Here is a 19,364-nt window from a genome sequence, read left to right on the forward strand (position 1 = left end):
GCAACGGCGTTAGTACACGCTTCTGGGAGGATACTTGGCTCGGCGAGACACCCTTGGCCATTCAATATCCGTCTTTATATCGCATTGTTCAACGACGTGAGGTTTTCGTTGCTACGGTGTTTCAATCCATCCCCCTTAATATTCAGTTCAGACGGTCGTTAGTGGGCAATCGCTGGGAGGATTGGCTCCGTTTAGTTCGGAGACTAATGGATGTCCATCTTTCTCAACAACCCGATGAATTACGCTGGAAACTGACTAGGTCTGGAGTATTCACGGTTAAATCAATTTATATTGATGTAATTAACTCGAGCTCCATTCCTACATCCAAACATGTTTGGGCTGTCAAAGTTTCCTTGAAGATAAAAGTGTTTATGTGGTTTGTCCATAAACAGGTTATTTTAACCAAGGATAACTTGATTAAGCGTAATTGGACAGGACCTACGAGGTGTAGCTTCTGTGATCGGGATGAGACGATCAAGCATCTCTTTTTTGATTGCCCGTTTGCCCGAGTACTTTGGCGGACGGTTCACATTGCTTTTAATATTACTCCACCGAATTCTGTCACTACGTTATTTGAGACATGGCTCACTGGGATTGAGCCTGACTTAGCGAGACATATTCGTGTTGGAGTTTGCGCTTTGTTGTGGACTATCTGGACTTGCAGAAATGATTTGGTTTTTAACAGAACATCACGTATTCACTTTTTGCAGGTTATTTTCCGAGCCACGGCTGTGATCCGTTCATGGTCGCTACTCACTCCGATGGAGGTCAGGGAGCATTTGGTTACTGGATCTATCCGCTGGGAGATGGTAGCTCGGGATATCTTCAACCGGTTTGGATGGCGGTCATGTAATAGGATATGCAATTAGTTTACCTATCTTTTTTAGCCAGCCGGTTGTGGCGTCTTACCTTGGCTAGTCTGTGTGTTCAGCCTCTGTAGCTCTATGTGAGCTGGTTTTTTATTTTTTCAGTCGGAGACTTTGGAACCTTGTTGGAACCTTTTATTTTTAATAAGATGGCCGTATGCATCACTCTAATGCAGAGGCCGGGGAAATCCCCCTTTTCGAAAAATACCTCACCTCATATGAACACAACTGTGTGCAAAGTGGAGAAATACCTCACCTTCGGTCAGGGTGGCCGGCTGGGAGTTCTCTAGTTCCGTGTGCTGCCTTAACTTTTCTTGGTTTATCGATCGGCAGGAGACATTAGGACTGCTATGCTGCTATACCAAGCACCCTCTGGCATCGCAGTTTTCTCGTTCGATGTGAGCTACCTCAACGGTATATCCAAGGTGCTTGTTCTGGTGCTCCTTGTTCTGTGATCTATCAAGGACTCAAGATCATCTAATCGGTTCCTCTCTGTTTTTTCTACAGGCCTTCTGGAAATCCTTGCCATCCCTTGTGAGTAAAGCTCCCATTTTCCTTTTTATTACCCTTTTCATATTTCCTAACGCTTCCTGTTGCCAATTCCAACAGAGTAATGCTTTACAAAATTCACTCCAATTTTCACCTGCCTTTGTTGTCAAAATTTTGTTGCAATGTGTGGGTGGAATATAAATAACAATCTGGGAGCACCGCTGAGAGAGTTGTAGAACCACTATACTTTATGACTGTTGAAGGGCTGCTAAATTACTCTGCCCTCTTTCATGATTTTTTTAGGGGGCCTTTCATGATTGAGACACTTGCATTATATTTTTATTATTATTTGACAAGCCTTTTAAATGATTAAATCCCTTCTGTGCTTATTTCTCAGAGTCTGGAAGTATTCATAAAGTCTAAGATGTTGCCCAGCCCCATTGACTTTGCTAATAAGTCTGTTGACAGTCTGCTGGCTGACAGTCTCATTGAGCTGTGTGGTTCTGAGAAGACATTATTCGTGGGAAGTGCTGAACATAAAAGAATAATTGAAGCGACACTGGTTAGTGTAACTTCGTCAGCTTCCTTGTTGCTTCTTTCCGGGTGAACAGTATTTGACCACCATTTTCTTTCAGGGAATAACCTGTATGTATGTTGATGTTCCGGACTGTGAGGTGATAATTTGCCATCTGAAGGATCACGTCCGTAGTTTGCTTGGTTTCCCGGATGATGCATCGGCTATGCTGCTACACGAAGCACCCTCTGGCATTGCAATTTTCTCTTTTGATGAGAGCTACCTCAACGGTCTAGCCAAGGTCCTTTTTCATTTGTTGCTGAGATGCTCCTTAGTTTTTTTTATCTCTGTGATCTACGAAGAATTCAAGATCATGCGATTGATTTCTCTTTTTTTTTCTACAGGACTTCTGGGCATGCTTGCCACCGCTTGTCAGTGACGCTCCCATTTTCTTTCTTACTATTTTCTTCATATGTCCTTACGCTTCTTGTTGCCAACTCGAACAGAGTAGCACTTCACAAAACTCACTGTAATGTTTCACCAGTCTTATTCTCATTTTTTGTTGCAACGAGTGGTGCAATAAAAACTTTTAACCCAATACTCGGTAGGTGTTATTTGTTTCAACCGATTCAAAACCGAATCAAGCTGGTGGGTTTGGAGTCTTTCCTCTTTCCCATGTTCCATTTTGGTGCCATGGTGCCCTGTCTTCAATGGCCAGACATCTGCTGATATAGATCCTTAAAAGATCAATTAGCGCTGGTGGAAACCTAAGTGGGCATTGCTATGCACAAATTTCTACAAACTAGTTACATCTTTCTAGCTAGGGATGAATAAAACAAAGACTTCAGCAACACTATACTTTTTGACTGATGCATGGCTACTAAATGATTACCCTTCCTCCTTACCTGATTTAGACACTTGCATTATATTTGACAATCTTTTTAAATCCCTTCTGTGCTTATTTCATAGAGTCTGGTCGAATTCATGGCGTATGAGAGGGTGCCCACCCCGATTGACCTTGATAATGAGGCTATTGACGATCGCCTGACCAAGAGGCTCATGAAGCTGTGTGGTTCTGACAAGAAATTAGTTGTGGGAAGTGCTGCACATAAAAGAATAATAGAAATGAAAGTGGTTAGTGTAACCTTGTATGCTCTCTTGTTGCTTCTGTCGGGTGAACAGTATTGATCACCATTTGCTTTTTCAGGAAAAAATAACATGTCTACATGTTGATATTCCGGATTGTGAGGTGAAAATTTGCAGTCTGAAGAAGCCCATGGGCATTTTATTGCCTGACGATGGAAAATCAGACCCTGCGAAAAATATAATATCGTTCTTACATCAACATGACTTTGCTATCCCGGGAGGGAAGGTGAGCTTACGGCTTGTCCTTCCTTATTCTCTAATGCGATATTACTTAGTATTTTCTATTTTATTTCTCCCTCGTCAATGCTGGTACTACTTTTTATTTTCTCTTCAGCTCTATAGCAAGCTTGAATAGGTTGCCCCTTGTTTAGCAATGCTAGTCCTTTCCAACTGATATAATGCTTGAATTGCTTATAATGCTTTTTTGCCAATGACTGAAGTGTACTATACATTGACATTTGAAAACCTCAATTTATTTTATATATTGATATAACATCTTCTTGAACTGTTTGCCTTCATTGATGAAGCAAATGCTCCATTTTATCCAGGTTGAGGAATCTTATTATGCACCGGCTCTTCGCTTGCATGAAGTCGAATTATGTGAAAAGAACTATTTGAAGTTTTTCCGCCTTCTTTTAAACAAATTTCTGTCTAGATCCGGCATTGACACTAAGAATTGGATTTTAATCCAATTTGCAACAGCTCTGAAGATGATCTGTCACCCTCGAGCATCATATGATGTCCACCACCCCGATGAGGTGAATCATAATATCGTTAATGTGTTTTGAGTATGCATATGCTGGGAGTTATCTTTTTTTTTTTTTAGCAATGGACTGAAGTGTTTTTGTTTCAGATTTTCTTACTCGACGTGTACTCAAAGATAGTGGATCATTCACCTGGATATAAAGGAGGCTTTTTAAAGATTGATGTCCTTTCTCTCTACAATGAGGTTCTAAGTCTCTGTTCACAGAGGAGTAGGCATTTGTACAAATTGGATGCCTTGGTTAGGAAGGCTGCAAAGACGAAGGCTAAGTTAGAAGAACATCCTTCCGTGGAAGTGCCTAACGGATTCTGTAAAGAAATCTACAGCAACGAGAGCAAGTCGAAAGAAGCTGCTGAGCAAACCGGAAAGATTGAGGCAGATAATTCTGTTTTGGGTTCAGTCATGGGAGAATCAGATGCAACAAGCACTTTGCTTAAAGATAAAGAATCTGAAGCTGCTTTAAGTCATGACAGCGTCAGACCCTTGGAAGATGAGGCGACTACCAGGCTCATCGACGTGGCATTTGATCCTGCAGAGAAAGAAGCACCAGACTTGACTGTGGTGATGAAAAAGGAAAATGCAAACGACGGGCTTCTGGCGAAGCTGAATCATCTCGAGGCTCTCGCACTAGAAGTTAGAAAAACTAGTGAGGAAGCCAAAAAGGCTGTTCAATTGAATCATAAACTAGTAGATGTGCTGATGGAAAAACTAAATGAAAATGGTGGCCTGCTGGAGAAGGTGAATCATCTCGAGGCTCAGCTAGTGATAGCCAAAAAAGCTAGCGAGGAAGCGAAGGCCGAGACCCCCTGTCAACTGGAGGATAAACCATTAGACAGACACTCGGCTGTGGCCTCAATCGTGGCGCTCATTAGAGTTGTCACTATCATCATCGTGGCCTCAATCTTCAAATGCTGGTTCGAGTTCTCGTAAGATGTCTCACAACAAGGTCGGCGGAAGGTCCAGATCAACGGTACAGAGATGGGTGCGGTCTATTTGCTACTACTCGGCGCGGTGACCCTTTACCTTTACATGGGTTGAAAGGGACTTAAGATGTTTGTGCAGTGGTGGATGTAGAGCCTCATCCTGATCCGTTTACTTAATAGTTGTAGTCGTTTCTTGCACTGGGTCAAGTCATACTTGTTTATTATGGAGTAGGTATGGATTTCACCTATATGCCTAGATGGATTAATATGCGCTAAAAATGAAGTATTTGTGGAGTCCATCGTCCATGCTGACAGTTAAAACCATTTCTATTTAATTGTGAACGAGAACACTAGAAACTTGTTAAAACCATTTCTATTCCTTGTGAAAAGGAATTTTAGGAGAAACTAAAAATCTAGCATGTTCTTAAAACTAAGACCTTGGAGAACTAAACATTGCAAATATACATATATATATTACATGAATTGCACTTTTTGCTACCTTCTCTTGGTAGATTTCCCAGCTCCACGAGTCAAGCGCAATAAGGCAAAAGACTCACTACTTCATTCATGGCTAATTGACTTGATTGATCCCCCTTTCGTGAATCAATTTAGTTGAAAAGTATTCTATCCAATGACTTGCATTCATGTTGTACCTGAAAACAACCAAGAATTTTTTCGCTTAGGTTTAGTAGTTGATCTCTAGTAGTACTACAAGACCTAACACATGAACTTCAACAAGTTAGAAAGTTGGTAACTAGATTTTGAGAATGACCATTTTTAAAATAAAAAATGTCCAGAATCAATTTTTAAAGGACGTGGCTAGCGAGCGCTCGGGCGCCTGCTCGTATGATCCAGCGCTCTTACCATATATAGAAAATGCAACCGGTCCCTCCGCACGCGTTTCCAAAAAAGAAAGCACCCTGGTCACTTCCACCATGTCCCCCCACGTGATCCTGTTAAATCAGCCTAGATCTTGTGGTCACGTGCATTTGTTGGGGGTTCAAAAATTCTTAAAAGTCATAACTTTTGATTCAAGCGTCAAAATCCAATTCCGTTTTCACCGTTGAGTTTTTCACAACGAGTTCTTCAAAACTAGATACCATATAGGTAGGTTTCGTCAAACTTTTTTTTGGGCAACTTTGGGCGCGATGGAGGCAACTGTAGTGCTATACGGAAGCAACTTCTTCTTTTTATCCTAGTAGACCGTGTATTAGGTTGGTTGTATAAAATGAGAAAAAAACACAAAACATCGGACCCCTTTAGTGCTATATACAAAATAACTTCGCTGGACTATGTGTATCTGTGAATTTTGCTAACATTATCCCAACTTGCCTATCATGGCTGCTCAGTTGTCTATTGTTTGACGGTTAGTTGCCTACGATTGATGTTCAGTTGCCTATAAATACTACAAATTTCCTATCACTGATGCCCAGTTACCTGATATTGGTAATTAGTTGCTTATCATTGTTGCCCAGTTGCCTAACTTTGTAGAATTAGCTGCCTAGAATATTGTGAAGTGGTTTATCATTATTTTTCTAAGTTGCCTACAAATACTTTGAAGTTGCCTCGATTCACCACCAAGTTTCCTACCATAACTAGCAATAGCAGACAAAAGAGTATCAACAGTAGATGACATTGTAATATTACAGACAATTTAGAAACAGCGACTTACGAGCATGAATAATAGAAAACTTAGAAGTACCGGTGGGGAAGTTAGGAGAATGTCATATAAAATTAACTAGGACACAAAATGTAGAGAAGTTTCCTATTTTTAGCACTAAAGTTGCCTCTAGTAGAAAGAAAGTTGCTTATGAAGGTGATGTGATGTTATATACGTCTGTTTTTAGGTTGTTCTCTATTACTATTTCGTTGCTTATTGTTGGTAACTAGTTACTTTTAATGGGGTGAAGTTGCTTCTGTTTAGCACTAAAGTTGCCTCATCTGGGATTAAAGTTGTTGTTTTCGGAAACATCAGTACATATCCATGTGGGGTTTAGTTTTGAAGAGCTCATCGTGACCTGGGTAGCCAATACTCACGCGCTCAGTAGTGTTGTCGGCAGACCCCCCCCCCCCCCCCCCCCCCCCCCCCGAAAAGGAAAACAGACATCTTGTACCATCCATCCGCACATAGTTTCAAAATTTGAAATCATGATAGATGACTTAGATCCCATAAAAACCTTTTAACATCGTGGGCAACTTAGGTCCCTCATGGAAAACTTCCAAAGTATTGTAGGAAATTGAGGATCACTCGTAGCCAACTTCGTAGCGACGTAGGCAACTTGGTTTCTGAAGCCATGTTGGAGAAGTTTCCACTCCATGGTTAGCAACTTTCACAATATGGTAGGCAACTAAACAATCAACAACTTAGTTTCCGAACCATGGTAACCAACTATTACACTAGTGCACAGAACTAATTAGGAGGCTACTAGGCGAATTCACTTATACACACGGTGCAATTCCTGTAGCATCAAAGTTGCTGATTTTTAGCACTAAAGTTGCCTCATATAGCGTCAAAGTTGCTTTTGAAAAAGTTTAGCAAAACATATTCATATGGGATCTAGTTTTGAAGAGCTCGTCGCGAAGAACCCAACGGTGAAAACGGTTCTTCGTTCTGACACCTGCTTCAAAAGTTGTAGCTTTTTGAAAAAAATTGTAACGGAATAAATAGGTGACGTTAGCACATGCATGGGCATCGGCGGTGGCTATCCACATGCACGCTGGAACAGTCCCCCTGGCACCAACTGTCGTGTTAAATAGTCAAAGCATCAGCACATGCATGCATCGGATGACTCACGCGCGTGCGCTCGCGACGTCCATATGGCGCAGCTGCACGATTGAGTATTTAGAATTTTTAAAATGTTTGAAGAATCAAAGCTTTCAACACAGAAACAATAAAGAAGGTCAAACCGTAAAGATGTTCGTTGTATTTCGTCTACTGTTTATGACGTGCATAAAACAATCCCTAAAGATGTTTGTATACCTGGTTTATTTACCAGTGCACTAACTGTGCTTAAAAAGATATTAAACCACTTCCTCGAAAGGGGATGATGAGTTCATTTAAAGATCCTGAAACCCTGTTTGAAAGAAACAACTTCAATTTGTCCAAAAATATCATTCAAAAGGATTTGCAGGAATGCAAAAGAGTGAGAACTGAAGGTACAATGAGTAGTTACATGTTTCTGCAGGAACGTCTTCACCACCGGAAGTAGGTTTTCATTATGCTTGCAAGTCACAATCTGATAAAGAATTTATTGCTAAGTGCTTGTACATCAGCCTGTACATGCATTGTAAAAGGAGTGTAGAAATTAAAGTAAAAATCATATATCAAATATGCTTGAACGTAATTTTTTGTTGTTACTGCTCAGCGTTGCGTTTGAAAAAACCCTGCAAACCATCACCTTTGTACCAATTAATAAATTGCGGAACAAAATTTTTACAGTCATATTTGTTTCCAAACACTAGTACAAAACAGGGCTTTCATCACAGGGCAATATTCACATTAGTCCCGGTTCAGTCACGAACCGGGACTAATGTGAGCATTGGTCCCGGTTCGTGCGGCTAAGGCATTAGTCCCGGTTCACCTGGGCCCTTTAGTCCCGGTTGGTGCCACGAACCGGGACTAAAGGGTGCGATGCCCTTTAGTACCGGTTGTTGGCACCAACCGGGACTAAAGGTTAGTCCTTTTTAGTCTCGGTTGGTAATGGGCTTTGAGGCATTAGTACCGGTTCATGGCACGAACCGGTACTAAAGGGCCCATCAAACTCTACCCCCCCCCCCCCCCCCCCCCCCGGACCGCCTTTTCAGTTTTAGAAAAAACCGAAGAAAATGATGGAAATGTCAAAAAAATAAAATAAAATAAGTTTCCCATGTGATATGTGGTCTAGTTGTTGGGAAAATTAACAAATATGAATTTTGATTTTATTTGCAAAATCTCTCTGGAATTTCTTAAAATGGGCATAACTTTTGCATACGAACTCGGATGAAAAAGTTTTTTATATGAAAAATCATCTACTCGAAAAGTTACATCCGAATTTAACCGGGGGAACCCCGTTAAACATTTTCAAAATCCTCAAAAACCTAACAGAAAAAAGATACGGGGCTTATAAGATCTGGAGAGGCAAAAAAATTCAAAAATTTCAAATTGTGGTCAAACAATGGTCAAACTAATTATTCTAGAATATTAGTGTTGCTAAATAATTATTTCAGTTTTTTTGAATTTTGGTCAAACTGTGGTCAAACAGTGGTCAAACAATGGTCAAACTAATTATTCCAGAAATATTAGTGTTACTAAATAATTATTGTTTTTAAAACAATAGTTTCAAACTCAAACAGTGAAATGTGTCACTTCATGCTCAAGCTAAATTCCTGAGGGTTAATAGAATTGACATCTTACTATTGTCAGGAAAACAACAAGTGCAGAGGGAGAATAGAACCCAGAAGTTAAGCGTGCTCAGGCTGGGGTAGTGAGAGGATGGGTGACCGTCCGGGAAGTTAGATGATTTGGAATGATGAGGGGTGATTAGAGATTAGAGGATAAATTGAGCAGTGATGAGGAGTGGTGATTAGAGATTAGAGGTTAAAATAATTCAGAAATTTGAAAATCAAAAAAAAAATTCGCAAATTTTTTTTCCAAAAAAAAATATCATAAAATTTCCTTTAGCTCCAGGCTGCGTCCACGTGGACGGCCTAAGAACCGGGACTAAAGGGGGGAGGCATTAGTAACGACCCTTTAGTCCCGGTTCAAAAACCGGGACTAAAGGCCCTTACCAACCGGGACAAAAGCCCCCTTTTCTACTAGTGAAACAAAAGAAAATGAAAATGAAAATAGGGAAAAGATTTGAATGCAAGGATAGGAGTTTCTTTGAAAGAACAAAACACTACTGAGAAGAATTGACCTGAAATTGTGCTTAGGTACTTGGACAGATCTCCATTCAAAATCCCATATGTTGAATGCTGAGCAACGAGGGTAGCATGAAATGAGCAGTTGTTTGAAATTATACGTCACTGTACTGATGATCGGTCTAATAATATCCCTCCAAATCAATGTTCAATATGTTGAAAAATTTGTCCACAAAGTTTGCTGCAATAAATACCCGCAGTTTCTCGTTCCAGCATCGCAAGTGTACCTTAATGAACCATGGAAGGAAGTTTTTCATCAGAACGAAAATTCTAGTGTATATGCATGGAGTAAAAGTATAGCAATAGAAGTTACCCACAAAGAATTTTGTAAATTGAAACCAACATTCTTTTCATGAAACATTTCTTTGCACTTAGAATGATTTAGCATTGGGTCCACTAGTTTGTCGTGTGCAAATGAAATATGATTGGTAAGCAAAGGAATGATGGTAAACCTGCCCATTTGAGAGGTCGAGTGTTTGTGATGCCCATCGTTGATGATGCTCCTGTTGTACATGTGTTGTTGCGAGTTTCTTAGCTCTAAAATTATCGGGGCATTTTCCTCTCATTCTTATCATGTATAGTTGTGCACTTGAAGTTCTATAAGTTCCTTCGCTACCTCTAATGTTTTAGATGAAAAGAAAACATATTAACAGTCAAACTGCATTCTTCCTTAGAAAACAAAGTTACACTTCTTCGGTACAAAGTTATTGGTACTCTCTCCGATGTATATATTTGATGTCATTCACCTATCAAATTTCTTAGAAGAGATATACTACAATAGATACAAGGAAAAGGAACTTTATATACAATGACAAAAGGAGAAGAATGGTGCGGCAACGCGCGCGCCTTTGCTTCTAGTATAGACGGAGGGTGTAGTATAGTATGAAGTATGAACTATCAGGCTTTGCAGAACTGATAAAACTTGAGCTTTGGTCTGGAATATGCGGAGCTCAGTATGGCTGCAGCCGCGACGGCATTGGCGGCCTCGGTGAGGTGCACGCCATCCCAACTAACAAACTTTGAGCCGTCAGTGCAGACCGTCGCATTCGGAGACTGGCAGCTCCTTCTCAAATCATAGTTGTATGGTGGCCCTCCGTACCCACAACACGTCATCAATGGCCTGTCAAAACCTAAAAAAAAACAATTAGCAATCTCACCAGATATCATGCGAATTTCACCAAACTTTGATTAGCTCACCGTATTTGGTGTGGCTGGCCACAAGGTCATACTTGATGGCAAAAAGATCGGTGTACACAACGGTCGCGTTTTTCAGCTCTACATTCAGCTGATCACAGAGGCTGCCTAGCGCTGCGTTGAACGCGACTGCAGCTCTGTTGTATGTCTTGAGGCAGCCATTCTGATCAAGATAACTGTAATTTTTGCGTGGAATAGAGAGCTTCTGGGGCAGGCAACCGAGAGCCCCTGTTCCATGTATCCAGAAGTTCCGACTCCCGTTGTCATACAGAATCTGCATTTTTTTTTTGCAGAAAGTACAGAGTTGTGGTTGTCCGTCTTGGCAGCAAGTACAAAAGGTACAGTAATTTATTCACAAAAAAGGCGAAAAAGAAAACGTCACCTGAACAGCATACTTGATCTCCGCAAGTATTGGAGGGAACTTCGCGACTACTTGGTCGTAAGGCAAGTTGGACAGAAGAGCATTAATATCATTCTGTCCTATGTCTATGGTATAAAGAGCATTTTGGAACCCTTCTGCATCAATTGGGGTTTCCTGACCTGTGTAATAGCAACAGGTTTGCTCATTTACTATCAACTGTATAGCTCCAGGCTTCTTATTTCGTTTTAATTTGAGGGAAGAAACACGACAAACAAACCTTGATTGATGAGTTCCAAGGATCTGTCTTTAAAGAACAAAAATTCCTGCACCTGTACATGCAATGCAAAAAGAACGTCCCGCGGTAGTGTTTTTGAACCGCCAATGGCAAAGTTTACTCCGTTACTGTAATTAGAACCCAATACCTTTAGATAAGGGCTCAAATAGCTTATGTTTAAGCTTTCACCTGGATATATTTCGGTCATTCATGGACCCACTGTTAGTAAAGCCATCGACCATACCCAATACTGACTTAGTGCTTCTCATGAACACGTATGCGAGTCAGATTAGATGTGCAAAATTCACCAGCTGCAAAGTATTAACTCTGATAAAATTTGTGTCTTATTGGACATTTATATAATCTTCAAGATGAAACTTTGCACATCAACTTATTTACAAACATGTAGCCTCACATAAAAATAAGTATACATTATAAGAACATGTTTCATGATAAATCTAGTAATACCAATTTCATGTTTTTATTCTAGTAATTTTTTTGTTATAGATGTTCAAACTTATAAATGTTCGACTGAGAAAAGTTCTTGAAAGCAGCATGCATGTCCATTTAGGAAGTTACTTAAAGCACCCCCTCCGAACCGCCACTCCGCCCTGGACAGCACCACGAGCATCCCTCTTCTTCCAGACCATGAGTCTTCTTCTAGGAAGCATAGAGGCTCTAAGGATTGACACAATCAGTGAGGCCACGAGCGTCCCTCTTCTTCCAGGTCGTGAGTCTTCTTCTAGGGAGCATAGAGGCTCTAAGGATTGACACGATCAGTGAGGCCACGAGCATCCCTCTTCTTCCAGACCGTGAGTCCTCTTCTAGGGAGCATAGATGCTCTAAGGATTGACATGATCAGTGAGGCCTCGAGCGTCCCTCTTCTTCCAGACCATGAATCTTCTTCTAGGGAGCATAGAGGCTCCAAGGATTGACATGATGAGTGAGGCCACAAGCGTCCCTCTTCTTCCAGACCGTGAATCTTCTTCTAGGGAGCATAGAGGCTCTAAGGATTGACACGATCAGTGAGGCCACAAGCGTCCCTCTTCTTCCAGATCGTGAGTATTCTTCTAGGGAGCATAGAGGCTCTAAGGATCGACATGATCAATGAGGCCATGAGTGTCCCTCTTCTTCGAGACCATGAGTCTTCTTCTAGGGAGCATAGAGGCTCTAAGGATTGACACGATCAAGGAGGCCACGAGCGTCCCTCTTCTTCCATGCGTTAGTGAGGTAACATCACACGGATTGACACGATCACCCACTGCCCAGCATAGACGACAACGAAATTTAGGGAACATGGTGGCTCTAAGGATTAAGGGATTTGACACGGTTAAAACTGAACAACCCTATCTCAAATTGAAGACCTAATTAAATGAGGGGGCTTTAAAATTAGGGAGCTTAGTGAAGTTAAAAGATATGATAGAAATGATTTAGTATGCTATACTTTTTGTAACCCTAGCTGCATTCCATGGTTGATGGAGCATTAATTGACTATGATAGCAAACTATGAAGGACCTTGGTCCACAACCCAATAAAATTGATATGATACTGGTGAGAAGACCAAGCAAGGGTACTTCATTTTCTATTTTATTTTGAAAAATAGGGCAAGGGCACTTCAATGTGGTGGCACGGAGGAGACCTCCTCTTCAGCACCTATTTCCCACGTGGGTTTGGGGTTAGCGACCAAAGGCTCACCCCCACCCCCCCCCCCCTCCCGGGTCCGCGAGAATGAGCCATCCCGTTATTCTGTTTTCTATGTTTTTCCTTTCCGTCTTCGTTTTTTCTTCTATTTTTCTTCTTCCATTCCCCCCATTTTCTTTTATGGTTTTAATTCTCAAATATATTTTGAATTGATGAACATTTTATGAAATACACAAAAAATCATGAACATTTTTCCAAAAAGTTAAAATTTTCTGAAATTTGAGAACAAATTGGAAATTCACGAACATTTTTCTAAATTGAGATATTTATTCAAATTTGTGAACATTTCCTTAAATACGAGAACATTTTTTAAAATCATGAACACTTCCAAATTTTTGAACTTTTTTTAAATCTGTTATCATTTTATTAAAATCCATGAATTTTTTTTCAAATCATGAAATGTTTTTGAAATCAGGGTACATTTTTGTAAATCATGAACACCAAATCCAAGGACATTTTTAAAATCGTGAACACTTTCCAAATCGAAGGACATTTTTATAAATCGTGAACACTTTCAACAATTTTTAAAAATGTTCATGAAATTTAAAAACTCATGAATTCAAAAATAATCATGAATATGAAAAATGTTGACGCATTTGATTTTTTATGGATTTTAAAAATGTTAAAAGATTTGAAAATTGTACACAAATCTACAAAAAGTTCGTGAATTTGACAAACGTTAAAAAAAATTGTAAAAAATAATTGTGATTGAGAAAATTTCGCATACTTCCAAAAATTCACATATGAATAAATTTCATGGATTCTAAATTTTGTTGACACATTTGAAAAAAAATCATGGGTTTCAATCCATTCGAGAAAAGTTCACGAATTTGAACAAAGTTTGTGGATTTAAATGAATGCAAAAGAGAGGGGAGAGTTTTCTTTCCAAGAGAACTTTTGAATTTCTCTTGGGCTTCAAGATTAGTCAACATTTATGTTGCGAAAATTGCCGCGTTCATACTGTGCTATCATACATATACATGGGAGGGCCAGGGAGGGGGGGGGGGGGGGGGGGTCCATTTTTTATTTAGAAATTTTAAATTGCTTTTATTATAGATTGTACACGAGGATAATTATGAACTTTTGTGTGGTTCAAGTTAGAGACAGGAGTGACGTTCTTCGAGCATGTCCAATAGCTGCCCTATTAATAACAGAGCACAAAAATGTGTTCGGAATAAAAATTTAGGGCATAAAAATGTGGTTTTTAAGACACCAAACTTTTTGCATCTCCAACAGTAGCTCTAAAATTGGTGCCCTAAAATACATAATGGTTGTCTTTTTGTTTGTGCCCTATTATAGGGCAGCTATTGGAGCACTGTTTTGCGCACAATCGAACCTTTTCTTGTGGACTCGCGTGGTCCCCGCTTGAAGCAAATATTAGGGCAGCAATCGAAGTGATGTATATTTGCAGCACTTGATGTTCATTTTAGGTCCGTCTAAAAAGATTTGGAATTCCCTCAAAATACAAAGATTTGGAGTAAATATTTTTTTTAAAGCTGCTTCTTAGAGCAACTCTAGCAGACCCCGCAAAATGCGTTTGCGGTTTTATGAAAATCGCGTTTGCGGGTCGAAAACTAGCGCGGCCGAACAGAACCCGTATCTAAACCTACATAATTTGAAAAAACACTTTCGCGAGAGAAATTGCACAAACATAGTTCATCACATGATCAACAAACTACAAGCATAGTTATACTACATACCACGTTAAACTAGTACTAGAGGGGTTGGATCTGACGGCTGCAAGGTCGCGGCAAATGGACGACGCCATGGAGGAGCCGGACGCTCAATCCTCCCCGCCGGAGCTGCACAGGCCGACGTACTTCGCCGCCTGCTCCGCGCGAATGCGGCGCCACTCCTCGGCCTTCTCCTTGGCGGCGAGGTTGGTGGCGACCGCCTCCCGCGACTGGAGGGCTTCAAGCTCCTCGGCGTGGCGCTGGCGCTCCGCCTCCTCGCGCACGCTCCGCTCGGTGATGGCGGCCGCAACGGCGTCGACCTCGGCGACGTAGTCTTCCGGCCCTATGACTGCGACGGCCGAGCGGGGCGGGCTCCTCGGGCTCCTTCACATTCGGCCGCACATGGCGGCTGGAGGCGGGGCGGGTGGTCGCCGGCGGCGAGAAATGTGGAGAGGAGGAAGGGGAATCGCGTGGCTCGGCGGCGGCGAGGGATAGGGTTTGGACCCCGCAAATGAGTCGCGGAACCGCAGTTATAGCGGTCGGGGCGTGCGGTTTGCGTGCTGCGGCAAAAAAATTTGCGGGCCGGGCGAGTATGCGGGCTCTGTTTTGACCGGAAAAATGGACCGAGCCCTTATACTCACCGGAATTTTACGGGTTTGTATGATTTGCGGAGTCTGCTAGAGTTGCTCTTAAACTCAAAAAGTCAGGGACCACGGCGGCTGCCCTATATGCTGCTTTTGGATATGCTTTATACTTAGCCAAAAATAGCGGTTGAAGATCAATTAGCTTAAGACTAGTTGAATATGTGCGAAGTTCCCTTTCCATGAAAAGAAAATACTATGCCTTCCGTAGCAGATTCACATCCTCAATCGTTGGTTTTTCAGATAACAGTACAGATCAATCATGTGATTGTCGGCACATAAACGGTGTGATATATCTGAACAATATATAGTATTAAATTATCTATTATCCCCATCAATAATGAAGCAGTAGACGTCGCTGAATGCATGAATGCCACCCGTTGGTGCTCAAGCATTGATGCCGACATCAAAAGGCTGAGAGAGAGTTTGGATGCTGAGACGCGCACGCACGCACGCCATTAACTGGAGGTGGAGAGAGAGAGAGAGAGAGAGAGAGAGAGAGAGAGAGAGAGAGAGAGAGAGAGAGAGTTCGGGGGATCGGAACTGGACTCACAGAGGAAGTCGATGATGAGCCGACCGTCGCAGAACCGGCCAGTGGGGTGGTGGAAGAAGGCGCGGCCCTCCGGTAGCGCGATGTGCCGCCCCTTGGCCGCCGCTATGCCACCCGTGTCGGAGTTGGAGTCCCCGAAGTTGAACACCACCGGCCGGGCGCCGGGGCTGCAGCTGAACCCGCCCGCCTTAGCCAGCGGCGGCGAGAGCGCTAGTGCCAGCGCCAACGCCAGCGCTAGTAGCAGGACGAAGGCTAGCCATAGTGCGCTGCAGCCTGCTGCCGACATTGGGGACCTTGCACCTCTGTCTGTCTATAGCATGTGGTCGTACTCGTACCCCCTCTCACTTTTCTTTTTGTTATCTCTCAAGCACGATTCTGTGAGGTCATGCATGCGCCGTGTATGCCCATCATCGGGCACTCGGGGCTAAATTTCGTGTTTTGACGGCGAGAGGCTGAAGGCGGGAGCGATAAGGTCAGCCGCTCAGCCTCGTGCGGCACCAGCTCTGCGTTGTGCGGATTAATCTGAGACCTAATTTTGACCAGTCAAAGAGGACTTGCTCCATTTGGTTGGTTTCACGATTTTTTTTTTGAGCAAATTTTAATTTTATGGAGGTGGTGTTTGGCTCATAGGTATAGATGCACATATTATGATATAAAACATATTTCAATAATTTCGCGTGTACGTCCGGACATTCTATATTCGCACACATACTTTTGCCAAGAAAGAACATTTTCTATATATATATATATATATATATATATATATATATATATATATATATATGCATAACATTTTGTATAAAAAAAGATTAAAAAAAATGCCTGGTGAATAGGTGTAATCAAGCATCGAAAATTGTCTTTTTACACAAGCCATAATAAATGTCCTTTTTCACCGAAACTTTGTGCATGAATATATAATGTCTCGATGTACACGCGGGCTTTTTTCTTGAATTATTTAAACTTTTTAAAATGTGTATTTAGACAATTGATGCATATACACCTATGACCCAAAGTGAATTTTCGAAATTTTGTAGGTCGTGCCCTACTAGTTCGCTTGTTCCGTCGTGCTAGGCCGTAACCTTGCCAGTCTTGTGAGTTGTGGAGCCCAGCCTAAGTGAGATGCTGCCAAACCAAGACTTCCGCTGCCATTTAAATAGCCATAGGGCTATGCCAGATAATTGTATTCATCAATGATGTAATCATATACACATGTATTTGATGAATATTATTGTACCTGGAAGGATGTATCATGGACCTGTCGTGCGTCAGGTGTTATCCTGGGCTGACGTGCGAAGGCCCCCTGCTCCATGCGGATCGGGGTGCCACACGGCCGGTCTTGTTGTTTGCCGTCGAGGTTAGCTGCATCCCATGTCTTACAGTATTTCACATTTTCTATGGCATGTATAAAAAAATTAAAAAAATGTCTTGTGAATAGATGTAATTAAGCATCAAAAATTGTCTTTTTACACAAGCCATAATAAATGTCCTTTTTCACCGAAACTTTGTGCATGAACATATAATGTCTGGATGTACACGCGGGATTTTTTTCTTGAATTATTTAAACTTTTTAAAATGTATATTTAGACAATTGGTGCATATACACCTATGACCTAAAGTGAATTTCCGAAATTTTATTTGTTTTCATTTTTCTTAAGGTGGACGTGGCGTCGGAGATATTTCCTACGGGCTAAACAAGTACGACTGCTTAATTCGGGCCCTTCCCCTATGGCACCATGTTAGAATCATAGAGCAACTCCACAGGTTCCTCCCGTAAAATTTAGAGGAAGTTGTCTGGAAGCAACTTTTGTCAGTTCCCCTAAACTTGTCCCTCTAAAATTCTTAATTGTCCCATTTTTTCATTAACTAAAAATATAAAAGACATATGCATATGTGTATATATATATATAGCATCATAATCTAAATGAAACAATGATAGATGATAGTTCAAACATAAGAAACCCGATAACTGATTCATAGTAGACTTTAACCGAAAAGTACAAACATGAAAATCAAACATGCGATACATGCTTCATGAAAAAAGGCATGATAAAAAAAAGCATAATATGAAGAACACTCATAGATCTTCATGGATGACTTGCACCACCATTGCCACTCCCAAAACCCTGTCATGTAGTTCCTCCACCTAGCTTCGAAGCTAAAGTTTGTGACTTCACGATCTGCAGATATTGTAGCGCTTCTGGGTCAAGTCCAGCAGTGTTTGTTAACAGGATCTTGTGTTCTTTCTCCATCTTTTTGGTCCGCACCGCCTCCTGAAATGTCCTCAGTTTCTCTTCTTTGATTTGTACTTTCCGCTCTTCCATTGCCTTTAGCTCTGCCCACCTCAGGCCCTTCTCCTTTTTTTTTGCTTCCTCCACCTTACTTTTGTTTGCTTTGATCTCTTCAACAGCACTCTTGAACACAGCATCACTTTCATTCTTCGGTTTTTCTTTCTCTCCTTTCCTCCCAGGTGGTCTTTTCTTATGGACAATGGGAGATTGAGATGTGTTTCCCTGTTCATCCATGGTAACATCATCATTGGTATCTACTGCATTAGTTCTAGCCTTCTTCTTGGGATGAAGATGATCATTATCCCTGTTCTTCCACTTCTCATTGTTCTTGAGCAAAGCCCAAAAGTGATAGAACAGAAAAGGCCTTCCTCTTGGATCCCTTTGCTTGTACAAATCATTTGTGTAGCTCAGGTGTGAAATATCGAATATGATATTAAAAATTTGAGAGTAAACAATTTGAACAATAATATGGACAACAAATACTCACCAGCATGTCCTCTGTCATTCCACTTGGTTTTGCACTTTCAACATTGGTAACACAACCTGCCCAATGACTGCAAGATTTCTGGATGAAGCCCCATCAAACATTGAGTGATTTAATAGTGCGCACGATACCAGTAGTGACATTGCGATGATAATATCACTTAGAAGGAAAGAAGATGAACATTGAAATGATAAAACAGAAAATAATATCACTTAGAAGGAGTTACCTTGAATCACATAGAAGCCTTCGAGATCAGTGTAGGTGGTGTAGCGGAGCCCGTTGTCGAGGCGGCGTCTAAAGGACTCTATCTACGAGGCGGCGTTGAAGTGCCCAACTATTAACGCATGTTCTCACCACCAATGTAGACATATTTCAGGTGGTTCTAGACGTTTCACGCTGGTAATCGTTCGAGGGCAGCTGTCATCGCCCTCCCGAACGGCGGCGTGTCTCACGTGCCTCCCTCGCCGCGCTCCTCTCTCCGGCAATGCACAACCTTGGCACGCGACGTGCGGCCCTCGGGCGCTGGACAAGCCAACCAACGTCGTCTCCAATGTCCTGGCCTTTTGCCTCATCTCCGCCTGAACCGAACCGACCTCCC

The 19,364-nt window shown here is 41.6% G+C and overlaps 1 protein-coding gene across 3 annotated transcripts; it reads right to left on the reverse strand.

The window, feature by feature from the left end:
• Nucleotides 1–10,246: 10,246 nt before the first annotated feature.
• Nucleotides 10,247–16,503, reverse strand: LOC109749573 (GDSL esterase/lipase At1g09390). Of its 3 annotated transcripts, XM_020308542.4 has the most exons (6): nt 15,998–16,455; nt 11,578–11,618; nt 11,433–11,484; nt 11,177–11,334; nt 10,798–11,068; nt 10,247–10,730 (listed from the first exon to the last, which is right to left on the reverse strand). In XM_020308542.4, the coding sequence occupies exons 1-6, from the start codon at nt 16,278–16,280 to the stop codon at nt 10,498–10,500; spliced, it is 1,038 nt and encodes a 345-aa protein (XP_020164131.1). In that variant the 5' UTR covers nt 16,281–16,455; the 3' UTR covers nt 10,247–10,497. The 3 variants fall into 3 exon arrangements, with proteins under 3 accessions (XP_020164131.1, XP_020164117.1, XP_020164142.1); XM_020308528.4 differs by having other exon boundaries at nt 11,433–11,618; nt 15,998–16,503; XM_020308553.4 differs by having other exon boundaries at nt 10,247–10,720; nt 11,433–11,618; nt 15,998–16,478.
• Nucleotides 16,504–19,364: the final 2,861 nt, after the last annotated feature.

This window comes from Aegilops tauschii, chromosome 1, assembly GCF_002575655.3.
Source record: "Aegilops tauschii subsp. strangulata cultivar AL8/78 chromosome 1, Aet v6.0, whole genome shotgun sequence".
NCBI lineage: Eukaryota > Viridiplantae > Streptophyta > Magnoliopsida > Poales > Poaceae > Aegilops > Aegilops tauschii.